The 13,546-nt window shown below is 57.5% G+C and overlaps 2 protein-coding genes across 2 annotated transcripts in view; both read right to left on the minus strand.

The window, feature by feature from the left end:
* CHRNG (cholinergic receptor, nicotinic, gamma (muscle)) overlaps nucleotides 1-2,135 on the minus strand; it is a 5,633-nt gene extending 3,498 nt beyond the window's left edge. The window contains exons 1-5 of the mRNA XM_010836954.1: nucleotides 2,046-2,135; nucleotides 1,701-1,840; nucleotides 1,393-1,437; nucleotides 1,108-1,217; nucleotides 436-591 (exon numbers count right to left, since the gene is read on the minus strand). Of these exons, the coding sequence (XP_010835256.1) occupies nucleotides 436-591; nucleotides 1,108-1,217; nucleotides 1,393-1,437; nucleotides 1,701-1,840; nucleotides 2,046-2,100 (506 nt within the window). The 5' untranslated portion in view covers nucleotides 2,101-2,135. The remainder of the gene's footprint in view (nucleotides 1-435; nucleotides 592-1,107; nucleotides 1,218-1,392; nucleotides 1,438-1,700; nucleotides 1,841-2,045) is intronic.
* Nucleotides 2,136-8,229: 6,094 nt separating this feature from the next.
* Nucleotides 8,230-13,546, minus strand: part of CHRND (cholinergic receptor, nicotinic, delta (muscle)) — a 7,360-nt gene continuing 2,043 nt past the window's right edge. Inside the window, exons 6-12 of the mRNA XM_010836955.1 lie at nucleotides 13,435-13,544; nucleotides 12,472-12,672; nucleotides 11,288-11,399; nucleotides 11,084-11,198; nucleotides 9,832-10,036; nucleotides 9,624-9,742; nucleotides 8,230-8,695 (exon numbers count right to left, since the gene is read on the minus strand). Of these exons, the coding sequence (XP_010835257.1) occupies nucleotides 8,513-8,695; nucleotides 9,624-9,742; nucleotides 9,832-10,036; nucleotides 11,084-11,198; nucleotides 11,288-11,399; nucleotides 12,472-12,672; nucleotides 13,435-13,544 (1,045 nt within the window). The 3' untranslated portion in view covers nucleotides 8,230-8,512. The remainder of the gene's footprint in view (nucleotides 8,696-9,623; nucleotides 9,743-9,831; nucleotides 10,037-11,083; nucleotides 11,199-11,287; nucleotides 11,400-12,471; nucleotides 12,673-13,434; nucleotides 13,545-13,546) is intronic.

Genomic DNA, 13,546 nt, shown 5'->3' on the forward strand with positions numbered 1-13,546 from the left:
CCCTTATTTAAAAAAAAAAAAAAAAAGACTGCTTCTCTAAAATATAGGGAACCCCTCCCACAGACCGCCGTCCCCCCATTGATGGAGGAGGACACTGAGATAGCCCTGGCCTCTCCGTGGGTCTGAGGGTGCAGTGATCTAAAGTGTGTGTGCATGGGTCTGTGCACATGTGTCATGGGCATGCATGTGCCTTCTCGCCCACCCACGGCAGTCCCTGATGGCTGTCTTTGGCGGGGAAACTGAGGCAGTGAAGGAGAATGAGTGAGGGGTCTGGGGCTTAGCAGGGAGGGTCGTGGGCATCTCCAGATGTCTGGGCCCCAGAGAGGTGGAGCCCGGCTCCCCACCCCTGGCCGGAAGCCTCAGATCCCCACCTGGCCAGGACCCCTCTTTGATCCGCTCGGAGAACCCCCCACCCCCATGCATGGGTCTCCTCACTGGAAGATGAGGGAGCAGTTCTGCCAGTCGAAGGGGAAGAAGGTGACAGAGACGGGGCAGGAGGAGCGGAAGATGGCCGGCGGCAGCCAGTACACACAGCCATCGGGAGACACGAGCACGTTGCAGTAGAGGGCCACCTCGAACACGCCGTCCACGCTGCGGACAGGCCAGGGCGTGGGGCTGGGGGCCCGCGCCCCGACAGTCCCTGCTAGACTGAGACCCCCCCCCCACAACCCTGACCAGTCCTCTGCCCCGAGTGGATGGGGCCCCGGGACACCAACCCTTCCCAGCCACCATGCCCCTGCCTGGTCCCCCGCTACCCCAGCCTCGGGGACCACTGCCTCCTCCAACAACCTCCCAGCAACACCCACCCCAGCTCTCCTCCATACGGGTCATGACCACGACCGACAGTAGTTAAGCTCCCCGCTTGTCCTGTGCCTCCCGAGGGAGCTGTCCTTGTACCCACGGTAGTGGGGAGAGCAGCCACCCAGGCGCCCCAGCCCTGAGGCGGTGGAGCCGGGGTTGGATCAGTGCTGCTGGTTCCCGGGCCCCACCCTTAGTCCCCATGCCCTGGCGCCCTCAGGGGCCCCAGCTGCACCCTCTGTTCACCTGTCTCTTTCCCGGAGGCCCCCTTGTCCTGTGGGCCCTGCCCTGCCCGGGCCCCCTCCTCACTTGTTCTCCAGCACGATGTCTGGCCGCCACACCATGGTGGATGGCACCCGCAGCACCCACAGGCCGCCGTAGTCTCGAGGGTCCCAGCGAAGCCGGTAGTCACACCACTGCTGCAGGGGGAGGGGCTGCCAGACCCCATCCTGCCCCCAGGACCCGGGCCCCCTCCCAGGGCAGGGAACGCAGAAGAGGCAGGATGGGGTGAGAGGGAAACAGGCAGCTCTAAGGGGCCTCGGGGGCCTAGAGTGGAGCTGATGGAAGGAGGAAGGCAGTCTAGCAGCTTCTTACCATTTCTATCCAGACGTTGGTGGTGAGGGCCTCCTCTCGCTCATTCTAGGGGTGCAGAACAGAGGACAAAGTCCCCATCATGGACTGACTCCCCAGACATCCCTACAAGACCCCAGCCTCTTGGGCAGCCCCCCTGGGAGGTGGCCAGCTCCCTGGTGGGCTGCCCAAGCCCTCTCTCTCTCCCCTGTGGGCCCTGCCTGTTCCTGCCTGCTGGAGCCACCCCTTCACTCCCCAGCGGGGTCCCGGGGGAGCAGTGGGCTGCCATCCCTGCCCCCACCCCCAACACACACACACAGGCCTGTGCTCACCAGGGAGATGAGGTTGGTAAGCGTGAGCTTCAGGCTGACATTGACCACGTCCGAATCGTGCTCAGCGGGTCTCAGGTGGGGGTTGTAGCCTTGCATCAGGTCCCCGAGCAGACGCTCCTCCTGGTTCCGGCCCTCGGCCCCTGGAGCAAACAGCGGTGAGAGCCTGGGACACGGCCTCTGGGGCAGATCAGGGCGGGGGCGGGCCACGGGAGCAGGGGACATGGAGAAGTGGAGAGTTGGGGGGTGGGGGACAGGCCTCGGTAGCACCCCTCCCCAGACCCTCCGTCCCCTGAGTCCTTGGGCTCCTGGTCCCGGCCTCCCCAGGAGGACCCGCTGTGTCCACACCCAAGCAGACAGCCAGCAGCGGCAGAAGGAACAGTGGCCTCTGGCCCCCGCACATGGTGCCACAGTTCTCCGTAGGGACGGCGTGGGACTGCAGTTCCCCCCCGGGGCTGGGGGTGCAGCCTCCGGGGCTCATGTAACAGCCCACATTCTCCCACCCCAAGCCACCCTGGCCAGCCCAGCCCAACCCCGCCAGCTGTCTGACCACAGCGCTGTCAGCTGTCCCCGGGTGGACACAATGCCGGGCTCAGATTACCCAGGCTGGGGAGGACAGAGGGGCTCCATCTGCCCAGACCGTCCGGCCTCTGTCCCCACTCTCAGGCTCAGTTGACCCAGTCCTCTGTCCTTGTTCCGGCTGGGGGCTGAGGACACAGCTGGGGATAGATGAGCATGGGACGGAAAGGCGAAGCGCTGAGGAAGGGTCCTGATTGGCGCTCCCTCCTCCTGCTCCCTCCAGCTTGGTCAGGATTTGGGGAGGTGGGAAGGCCGATGGGTAAACATGTTTGGTGCTTCAGTTTCTGTGTCACATGGTTGAGGTCCCCAAACCTGAACATAAATGAGAGCACCAGGTGTTGGGGTCCCCCAGTCTCTGAGGCAGGGAACTCAGGTCTGGTGAACTTTAAAGGAAGAGGGACCAAGGACGATTTGGGATGCAGGCCCTAAGAAATAGGACAGTTCCTGAGTAGGGGCTCCTTAGTGGGGCCTCAGCATCTGTGAAATCATCCATTCATGGAGTCCCCAGCTTGTGGGGGGACATAGCGAGGCCAGGGGGACCCAGGGATAAGCCTGAACTGCTCATGGGAACTCATGGTCCAAGGTGGGGGCAGGCAGGATGAAGGCAGTGGCCCCTGTAGAGTCTGATGAGGTGACCCAGAGGGCCCAAAAAGGCTTCCCTTATAGCTCAGTCGGTAAAGAATCTGCCTGCAATGCAGGAGACCTGGGTTCGATCCCTGGGTGGGGAAGATCCCCTGGAGGAGGAAATGGCAACCCACTCCAGTATTCTTGCCTGGAGAATCCCCATGGACAGAGGAGCCTATCGGGCTACAATCCATGGGGTCCACTAGAGTCAGACATGACTTAGCAACTTAACCAACCAACCAAGAGGAGCCAGAAAACCAGCCCCATCCACACTGTGGATTGTAGTCAGCGGGAGGGCGGGCTGAGGCTGATCTAGGCACCGAGGGCCCTGCTGCCAGTGACCACCTGTCTTCTGACCGGCTATTCCCAGCAGACAGCTCAGCATGACCCAGTAGGTGGGCAGGTTCCCAGACGTGCCGCCCACCCTTATGCACGCTGGGGGAAGGGTGGGGGAGGTCTCTGAGAGCTGGAGAGAAGGCACCATCAGAGGATGTGTCTCCCTCCCCCTGAGTGAACGGCGTCTTTGGCCATTTCAATGTGTGACTGTGAAGCAGAAGTCAGCCCACGTGCCCCGTCCTTGGAGATCCAGGTGAGGTTGGCTCAGACCCCAGCCCCCTGCATCGGGCCACAAGGCCCTCCTGTCCTTGCCAGGACTTTGGGGTTGGGGAGTAACAGCAGTTGCCCCTGCCTTCCCTGAACTACCTCGATCTCTCATTTGGTCCTGCTCTGGGCCCTGCGCTCGGTTTTCCTGGAAGACCCTGCCCCCAACCTGAAAAGCTTCCCTCTCACCACGCATCTAGGTGTGTAGCCCACTTCCCCTGGAGTTTACCAAGCCAATGGCTCCTTTTCCCCACTTTGCCCCCGCGCCCCCCCCCGACTCAATTCCATCACCTGTTTTGCAAAGCAGTACCTCTCCTCTTCTCTGTGCTGTGCTAAGTTGCTACAGTCATGTCTGACTCTGTGATCCTATGGACTGTAGCCCCCCAAGCTCCTCTGTCCATGGGATTCTCCAGGCAAGAATACCGGAGTGGGTTGTGCCTTTTCTCCAGGGGATATTCCCGACCCAGGGATCGAATCCATGTCTCTTAGGTCTCCTGCATTGGCAGGCGGGTTCTTTACCACTAGTACCACCTGGGAAGCCCACCTCCTCCTCTCCGCTCACCTCCAAGATGATGCTTTGCCAAAGATCATTAATGGCTTCTTCCCCATAATCATGGACCACCTACTGCCCACCCTCCTCCACCACCCCCAGGCATAGATGGTCAGCTGATTCTTGACACTTCTGACTTTCTTCTCTACAAGTGTCTGGGAAGGAAAAGGAACACTCTGGAGAGTGACTTCCTTCTGGTAGGAACTGTACCTCCTTCTTCTGGATGCAGATTTTAACTCCCGGTTTCTTCCCTTCTCTCGGCTCTGGGAGGTCTCCTTGGTGATCTTGTGGCATATCTGAGGAGTGGCAGTTTCTGCCCTGGATGTGTTAAGGTCGGGGTATGGGAACCATTGGACTTCCCTGGCAGCTCAGTGGTAAAGAACTCACCTGCCAGTGCAGGAGACTTGGGTTCAATCCCTGGGTCAGGAAGATCCCTTGGAGAAGGAAATGGCAACCCACTCCAGTATTCTTACCTTAGAAATCTCATGGACAGAGGATCTTGGCGGGCCACAGTCCATGGGGTTGCAAATAAGCAGACATAACTTAGAGATTAAACAACAACAGCTTCAGTTCAGTCGCTCAGTCGTGTCCGACTCTTTGCGACCCCATGGGCTGCAGCATGCCAGGCCTCCCTGTCTATCATCAACTCCCGGAGTTTACTCAAACTCATGTCCATTGAGTCGGTGATGCCATCTAGCCATCTCATCCTCTGTCGTCCCCTTCTCCTCCTGCCTTCAATCTTTCCCAGGATCAGGGAACAACAGCTTGGAACCCATTAAGAGAAAGCCTCTTGTAGTCCTCACTCGCTGTCTAACAACTGTGCCACCTACTCCTCCAGAGGCCTGAAATGCAAAATGTTCATTTCCCAGGCTCCTTTGCAGGTGGGGCAGCCATGTGATGACCTCTTGACCAATGGGGTGTCTGCTGAAGTCAGCTGAGCGGTTTCAGCTTTTTCTTCCTGTTAAAAGGGTCAGAAAAGGCTGACCCCTTTCCTGCCTTGAAGATGATGTGAAATATGGAGCTGTGGCAGTCAAGGTGCTACCTGAGGCTTCAGGCTGGAGGACAAAATCAGCACGTGAAGGAGAGAGGGCTGGGCAGAGAGCACAGAGCCGGGTCCCTCATAGCTTTGTGGGGCAGCTGAGATGGGGAAGCAGCTGCTGTCTCAAGATTCTTCCCATATGAGAAAGAGGAAACCTTGATGTTTAAACCATGAGTCTTGGGGATTTTCTGTTCCGGCACAGGCCGGCACATTTTCCTGATGGATTTATCGCCCTTTGAGAGAGGGGTGAGTAGCTGTGCTGGCCTGGGGAAAGTGCGTAGGGACTCCCTCTGGCTTCATGGGAAGCTGGTCTCCTATGGGTGCCACTTCCTGGGGAGGGAAGGAGATGGGGTTCCATGTCACCTGGAGGGTGAACCAGTCCTGACAGCACCCTGGGGCTGGAGTACTGGGCAAGTGGGTGTTGTTGGGGGACCCACTGTGACCCTGGGAACCTGCTCAAGAGGCATCCTTAGTCGGGAGGGGCATTTGAGGGTTGTGGCTCAGCTGGTAAAGAATCCGCCTGCAATGTGGGAGACCTGGGTTCGATCCCTGGGTTGGGAAGGCAACCCACTCCAGTACTCTGGCCTGGAGAATTCACATATTATATAGTCCATGGGGTCGCAAGGAGTCGGACATGACTGAACGACTTTCACTTAACTTCTCCTCTAGAAGGTTATAGCCAGGCATCTGAGCAGGCTTGACACACTGAAGCCTTGCTATTGGATTGTGTAAGACTTGCTGCAAACAGAGCCACCATGTGGCAAAGAGAAGCAACAACAGTGGTCGAGGGATCTGGTTTCAGCCTTTCCACCCTCACACATCTCTGCGTGGGCTTCCCAGGTGGCTCAGTGGTAAAGCATTGCCTGCAATGCAAGAGACGCCAGAGACGGGTTCGGTCCCTAGGTTGGGAAGATCCTCTGGACTGGCAACTCACTCCAGTATTCTTGCCTGGAGAATTACCATGGACAGAGGAGCCTGGAGGGTTGCAGTCCATCAGGTCACAGAGGCAGACATGATTGAGCACACATACACTACTTAAGCATCTCTCTGAGTGAGACAGAGACCCTTCCCGAGTTGGTGGCCAACTCCAGGGAAGACCCAGACTCCCTGCTCATCTGAAAGGTGTAAGTCTAAGCTAGTTTTCCTATTGAGAGGGGGAAAAAAACTAAAGATGTGTACCTTGAATTTTTGGAAGGTTCGTATTGGACAGCAGAAGTAAGTAGGGTCAGTTTTGATTTAAAATGATTTCTCTTCTTTTCAGTTCCATGGAAAGATTAAACATCTTTCCTTCTATATACCTGAGCTCATGAGGTCACTGATTCCCTCTCAGCTGCGGGCTCAGCTGTGAGTCTCAAGCCTGCACATCAAGGAGGTGAAGAATCAGGTTTTCCAACCTGCCTCAGTCCCCTCTCAGTCACCACGCCAGGCCTGGATGTAGAAGGCCCCTGTGAGCTCCCAGGGGCCCATTCTCAGTGACTGAGGCCCACAAATGAGGAATGAGATAAATAGCCACCGCTTAAATTTGCAGGACACATGTAACATGACTCCTACTAGCAAATTTGATCTTCAGAACACCTCATGAGCCAGACTTAAGACACACTTTGCAGATAAGAAATCTGCAGCTGAGAGGTGAGGGGTGGTTGGCCCAAGGTCACACTGCTAGCGTAATGAACAACCCCCAAACGTTGTCTCTCGACACTACAGACGTTTACTGTCTCACACAGTTTCTGAGGGTCAGGAATCCAGGAGCAGTTGAGTGGGTGGTTCTGGCTCAGAGACTTTCGGGTTCATCTGAAGGCTCCACTGTGACCGAAGAGGCCCCCGAGGCCAGAGGATCCACTTCCGAGTCACTCACAAGGCTGTTGGCTGGAGGCCTCAGTTCCTTGCCACGTGGACCTCTCCACGGGGCTGCTTATCATGCCAGCCGGCTTCCCCAAAGTCAGAGAGCTAGCTGACCATGAGTGAGGGTGTAAGAGCAAGCAAGCGAGAATGTGCTGTGATGTCTTTCACTATGTACCCTCAGAAGTGACACCCTATCACTTCCGCCTCAGTCTACGGGTCGCAGAGACCAATCTCAGCACCGTGCGGGAGGCGCCACACAAGGTGTGAGTACCAGGAGGTGGGGGTCCCCGGGCCACCCTGGAGGTAGGTGACCACACAGAACCACATCCTCAAAGAATTTGGCCCTTGGGATAGGATTGGTGGGGGCTTCCTTTGGGGTAGAGTTGTCAGATTTAGTCAGATGTAGCAAAATAAAATACAGTGTTCCTAGTTAAATTTGAATTTCAGGTAGACAATGAATCATCTTTTTTTTTTTAGTATATGTACGTCCCAAGTCTTACCTTGACAACCCTACTTTGGGAGGAGGAATAAGCCCCCGTCCCTGGGGCGATAGCTGAGTCCCGAGGCTTTCAGATGGTGTGTCTGACCTGAGCTGGACAGGCTGACCTCCGGCTTCTGTGGATGCTGAACCTGACCTTTCCACCCCCACCCTCAGCTTCCCAGAGGGACCCAGAGAGAGTGGCGGAGGCTTAAAAGCCTGGGGAAGGCCATTCTGCAGTCCTGAGGCTCCCGAGCCTGCCAAGAAACTCCTTCCTTAGAAGACCTGGAAACAGAAGCAGCCCCAAACTCGGCTCCAGGTGGGGCCTCAGATGCCCAAGGCTTAGGGGTTGGCAAGGGGGGTGCTGGAGGAGCAGGGGAGGAAAGGTCCAGGATCCCACCTGCTCCACCCCCCACCAGGGGGAGGGGGAGGCTAGAAGATGCCTCTGTCTCTCTGACCCCTCACAGAATGGTCCAATAGGCCGGCTCCAGTGCAAACTTCCTGGTCCCTAAGCCAGCCCACTGCGGGCATGTGTGCTAAGTTGCTCAGTCCTGTCTGACTGTTTGCAACACTATGGACTGTAGCCTGCCAGGCTCCCCTGTCCATGGGGATTTTCTAGGCAAGAATCCTGGAGTAGGCTGCCATGCCCTTTTCCAGAGGATCTTCCCAGCCCAGGGATTAACTCACGCCTCTTGCATCTCCTGCACTGGCAGGTGGGTTCTTAATCACTAGCGCCACCTGGGAAGCCCAAGCCAGCCCCCTGCCTCCCCACAAGTCACCTTGCCCCACCCCCAGCCAATGTCCACGCTCAGACCTTCTCCAGGGGGTCCTGGTTTTATTTGCAAAAGAACCACCGTTGAGACATGGGCTCCCCTCCAATCCTGGACCTCAGCTGTCTCTGCCCCAGCCTTGCAAGGACCAACTGGGTTCGGGTCTCAGGGCCAAGATACAGCCACCCCAGGAAGAGCTGGTGGTCTCTCAGAGGCCCCTATCCACACAGCTACCCGCCCCACCCCGACCCCCTGCAGGCCCATCCCTTTCAGGCCAACCCCCTCCCCGCTACTCCCAGAAACGGCCTTGGTTGCTGGGCTGGGCCAGGGGCTCTAGATGAAGCGCTTGTCCTTCTCGAGGTAGGAGAAGGGGTCCCCAGGGAAAGGCTGGGGCGGAGGCTGGTTGTAGGCGCCCTGCAGGAAGATCCAGGCTGTGCCCACCACCATGATGGGTGTCACCACGAACAGGCAGAGTCGGTCCACGGTGCGAGCAACCCGGTTCCAGCAGTCCTTCTCCTGGGGCCAAGGGTAAGAGACAGTGGGGTGAGAAGGGCCCCCAGACCACAGACTCCCACCCCAAGCTGGGGCCTGGTGACAGACGCACGGCCTTGGCATAGCTGTGGGGGCTACCTCCGGCTTGCAGCAGATGGGAGATGCTGGCGTGTCTGCAGCAAATACCCAGCCCCCTCCCCCTGCTCCCCAGCAACTGGCAGGGCTGGTTGTCCTATCTGTTCAGGAGACAGAGAGCAGGGCCGTGGCCTCCCCCCAGCCACGCAGTGCTGCCACAAGCCTGTATGTGAACTGAAAAAAGTGCCCCTATCTCAAGAGAGAATTTTTACAGGTTGTATACACTAGGGGTAAAGAACCTGCCTACCAATGCAGGAGACCTAAGAGACCCGGGTTCGATCCTTGGGTCAGGAAGATCCCTTGGAGGAGGGCATGGCAGCCCACTCCAGTATTCTTGCCTGGAGAATCCTATGGACAGAGGAGACTGTGGAGGGCTACCGTCCATAGGATAACAGAGTCGGACATGACTGAAGCGACTTAGCACATACGCACACGTACAATATTGAACAACCATATAAGGCAGGCTTTTAAGTGTCTGGCTTTGTCTGGAGTTTCAGACTTGGAGTTGAGCAGGGACAGAAAGTGATTGGCAGCTAGGAGAAAGAAGGGACCTTAAGGGAGGTCCAGAGTATGGCCCCAACAGGGCAGAGCTATGCATTTGCATGTATACCTGAGTGTGTGCCTGGCCACACACACTGCTATGAGGTTATAAGCAGGGACTCCCACTCCCTTACAGCCCTGGAATCTGCACTCACCATTCACTCCTTCATCTAAGTTGGCAGGTATCTCAGAGGGGAGCTGTGCCCCCTTAAGATAGGATATGCTTGATTAGTGCACTACTGGAACACCTGTACATGGCAACACCGTGGCTACTCACCTCATTGTAATTGTTCTGGTCCTTCATGTGGTTGACAATGAAGTTGGCCCCATCCACAGCTGGCTTCAGCTCACTGAAGAGCTCCTGCTGGGCCTGCTCTGAGCCTGCTGGAGGCCGGCCTGTGGACACCAGGCCAAAGGTGGGCATGAGGCCTGCCCTTACCCCACGTCCCACGGATGGGCCAACCTCCAAGCCACTGGAGACTCACGTGCCATGGTGAGGCGCCGGGCCAGCCCATGCCGCTCTGACTGCTTCTCAAACATGAGGTCACTTCGGGACTTGAGTGAGAAGTACTCCTCTGCCTTGGAGATGTAGCCCAGGGAGCTGCTTCTCCGGATCAGGGTCCCGGGGCTGGGCCCGTCCTCTGCCGGACGGGACATGTGCAGGATCTCGGGAAGGGTCTCCAGGAAGAGCTGGGCAGGTCAGAGGGGCCATCATACAAAGTGGATCACCTTCACTCATCCAAATATCGGGGCTCCACTCCCGGCTGCCACAAGGTGTTCCCCAATCCATCATTTATCCCCCCGATCCCTAACTGATGGACTCCTTAGGTTGCTTCCAGTTCTCCCTTATTACTCAGCATAGAGAAGAACTAACTCATTGGTTGAAAATGAATTCCGGGTGAAAAACAAAAAGTCAGAAAAATGCCCTGACTGCTGAGCTAAGACCAGAAAAGTTGCTAAACGACCCCCCTCAGCTGTCCCCAAACAACCAGGCAGCCCTGCAGAGGCCAAGAGGCAAGGACAGTACCCCTCCTGGGGACCCTGCCCCCACAGTTCTCACCGTGTTTTGAATCGAGGTATACCAATACACAATAGAATCAACAAACTGTCCTCGTATAGCCGGGAGAAATTCTTCAGAAGCATTTCGCTGTGTAAACACCTCTCAGATAAGAACTTTTCTAAGATGTTCCCTCCTGCCTGTGTTGTGTGTGAGCTGCTCAGTCCTGTTTGACTCTTTGAGACCCTACTGGCTGTAACCCCCCAGGCTCCTCAGTCCATGGCATTCTCCAGGCGATAATACTGGAGTGGGTTGCCATGCCCTCCTCCAGGGGATCTTCCCGACCCAGGGATCGAACCTAGGTCTCCTGCACTGTGGGCACAGATTATTTATCTGAGCCACCAGAGAAGCTCCCCTCTTTCCTGCCTGGCCGCCATCAATTCCTACGCAGCCCCAGTGGGAATCACCACACCCTGACTTCTAGCACTAAAGACTGGTTTTGTCTGTCCTTGAACTTCACAGAAAGGAAATCTTGCAGTCTCTTTAAAGTCTGACTTCTGGGTAACATTCAGCCTGGGGCGAGTCGAGAAGCAGTGCATGTATGCATGCGCTCCACCGCCGCCGGGTACCACCCCCGGGTACCACCCCCGCGTGCCCGTGCGTGTGTACGCATGAGCCTCGCGCATTCCGCTGCAGAAAGGCACTGGACAATCTCCAACTTTTGGCTACTGAGCCCTCACCTTCTTCACCGGCTCAGACAGCACGTGGGTGCTGGGTGTGCGGAAGTGAATGTTGAGCACGATGACACAGATCACCACGACCATGGTCACCAGCACCATGCCAAAGAGCAGGAACCTGTAGGCGCAGGTACAGTCTGGAGCCCCTGCCCAGGGTGGGGAGTGGTAGGGTAGGGTAGGGGTGGGCGGTCGGGGAGGGCTGCTCACTTGCCGATGAGGGGGATGGCCATGGACGTGGCTGGCAGCCGCTTGGAGATAAGCAGCAGGAAGACAGACTGGGCCAGGAGCACCGAGATGGCCATGGATGTCTTCTCACCACCTGCGGGAGCCTGTCCTTAGCTATGACCTCTGGCCCGGAGCCTGGAGGGTCGCACGGTGACCCCTGCACTACTGTCCACAATGCCTTGGTGCCCAGGGCTCAGGAGCTAGAGCGCTTGGGTTCCCATCCATCTTTCTCCTTATTGCTAGGTGACCTTGGACAAGCGGCCTAACCTCTCTGTGCCTCACATTCCTCAACTGTTAAATGCTGGGAGGATAGAGTGAGAGTATGTCTTAAATGCTCCGACTCTGCCTGGCAGTGGGTGAGAGCTCAAGGAACACTTGCCATCCTCGTCAGCCAATTGCCTGCCACTCAGCTCTCCTAGACCACAGATCTGCTGTGTCCTGCCCCGCGTAGAAGCCCCAGGATGTCCTCCCAGACCCCAGCCCAGCACCTCCCTGCCCTGCCCATCTGATCCCCTGAGAAGTGCTGGGCGTGGGCCTCATGGTCACAGACCCCTGGGCCCCCGCCCCACTGCCCCTTCTTCATCTGCAGTGTGCCTCACAGCCTGGCTCTGGTTCCCACCCCACCACCCCCAGGCTGTACTCCCAATCCTGTATTTTCCACCCTGTCTGCCAGGGTCAGGGCTGGATCATATTTGTCTCTGGCACTCACCATGCCCTGCTCATAATAAATGTTCTGGAGCCAAGTGACCACAGATGACATGTGACATGATACCTTCTAGAATCAGGTGAGTATAGATTGTATGCCCCCTGCCCTGGCTTCCTAGAGACCCTGTGATCCACCCATTGGCTCTGCAGCCAATCTCTCCCCAGCAGAGGGAGACTCTAGTGTTCTCCCTAGGGTCTTTGGGAAGCCCAGCATGAGAGGCAGAAGTGAGGTCCAAGAGGGATGGGACTCCCTGGGGCCTTGTCTGCTTAAGGGATGTCCCACAGGGACACAGAGCCCTTCCGCTGACAGGCCACGTGCTCTGCATGCAGGACCCTGGGCAGGGAACCCCAGGAGTGGTGACCGCCCCCCAGCCAAGTGGCTCCCGGGGAAATTGAGGGGCAGGGCTGGGGCGGCCAAGCTTAGGGGCCCTTGAGGAGGGGGTGCCGGGTGCTGGGCTCACAGTCGGCTGGCAGGTAGAAGACCAAGTTGATCATGAAAGAGATGAGCACACAGGGCACCAGGATGTTGATGACGTAGAAGAGCGGCTTGCGGCGGATAATGAGGTAGAAGGTGACGTCCTGGCGGTTAGGACTGTCCAGCGGCACACTGGGGTCCACGTTGACCCTGGCTGGCCGGTGCACTATCTCCCATTCCCCGTTCTCTGAGGGAGACATGTGGACGCCTTGGGGTCAGGCTGGGCAAGGTGGCCAAGGAGAGGCTTGGTGCAGGATGGGGGGCTAGCAGGGACTGAGCCGGCCCAGGGGCTTAGCCAGGCCTGTCTGCAGTGTCCTAAGGGGGCTGGGGGTGGGGACACAGAGGAGGGGTCATGTTCTGTTTGTGGGTGTCTTTCCCTGGGGCTTGGGATGAACATTTCACGCTACAAGGGCAAAGTTTTCCTCTGGGATGGATTTTTTTTCTCCTTGGGAAAAATAAAAGCTGAGGCCATATGTGGTTCAAATAAGAGCCTTGGGGAATAACAAAGCAGTCAGAGGAATCACTACCCCTGCCATGATATACCAGCCTTGGGACGAGCTGGATGCGGGTCTCTTCTGACAGACAGGGGCAAGTGGTTGGGCCCCATAAAAGGTCTGAGCCTGGTCACAGATGGGGGCGGGCGGGCGTTGGGAGGGGGCGGCATACACACCAAGTGGAAGACACGCGGCACACACATCAGATGACAGCCAAAGCCCCAACCACCCCCTGGGCCCTCTGGGGATGGGAAAACTAAACCATCCCCTCATCCGTCGGCCAGATCGACCCCAGGGACCCTGTCCAGACTGGGAAGGGTCTGTGTCCACCTGCACGTCTGTGTACCGGTGTGACCATGTCCCCGTGTATGTACACACACGTGCAGCTCTGTGACTATATCTGTGGGCGGGTGTCCAGGGGAGCCTGGCCACCCAGGAGCTGCTGCTCCTGGCACCTGTGAAGCCCTCGGGATCGATGATGATCCACTCCACGGGGTAAGAGCGGCCATCTTCTTCAGCCTGCTTCAGGCTCAGGGTGATCTCCTTGGTCGTGTACTTGAGCGAACT

The sequence above is a fragment of the Bison bison genome, unplaced genomic scaffold (genome assembly GCF_000754665.1).
Source record: "Bison bison bison isolate TAMUID 2011002044 unplaced genomic scaffold, Bison_UMD1.0 scf7180017864068, whole genome shotgun sequence".
In the NCBI taxonomy this organism is placed as follows: domain Eukaryota; kingdom Metazoa; phylum Chordata; class Mammalia; order Artiodactyla; family Bovidae; genus Bison; species Bison bison.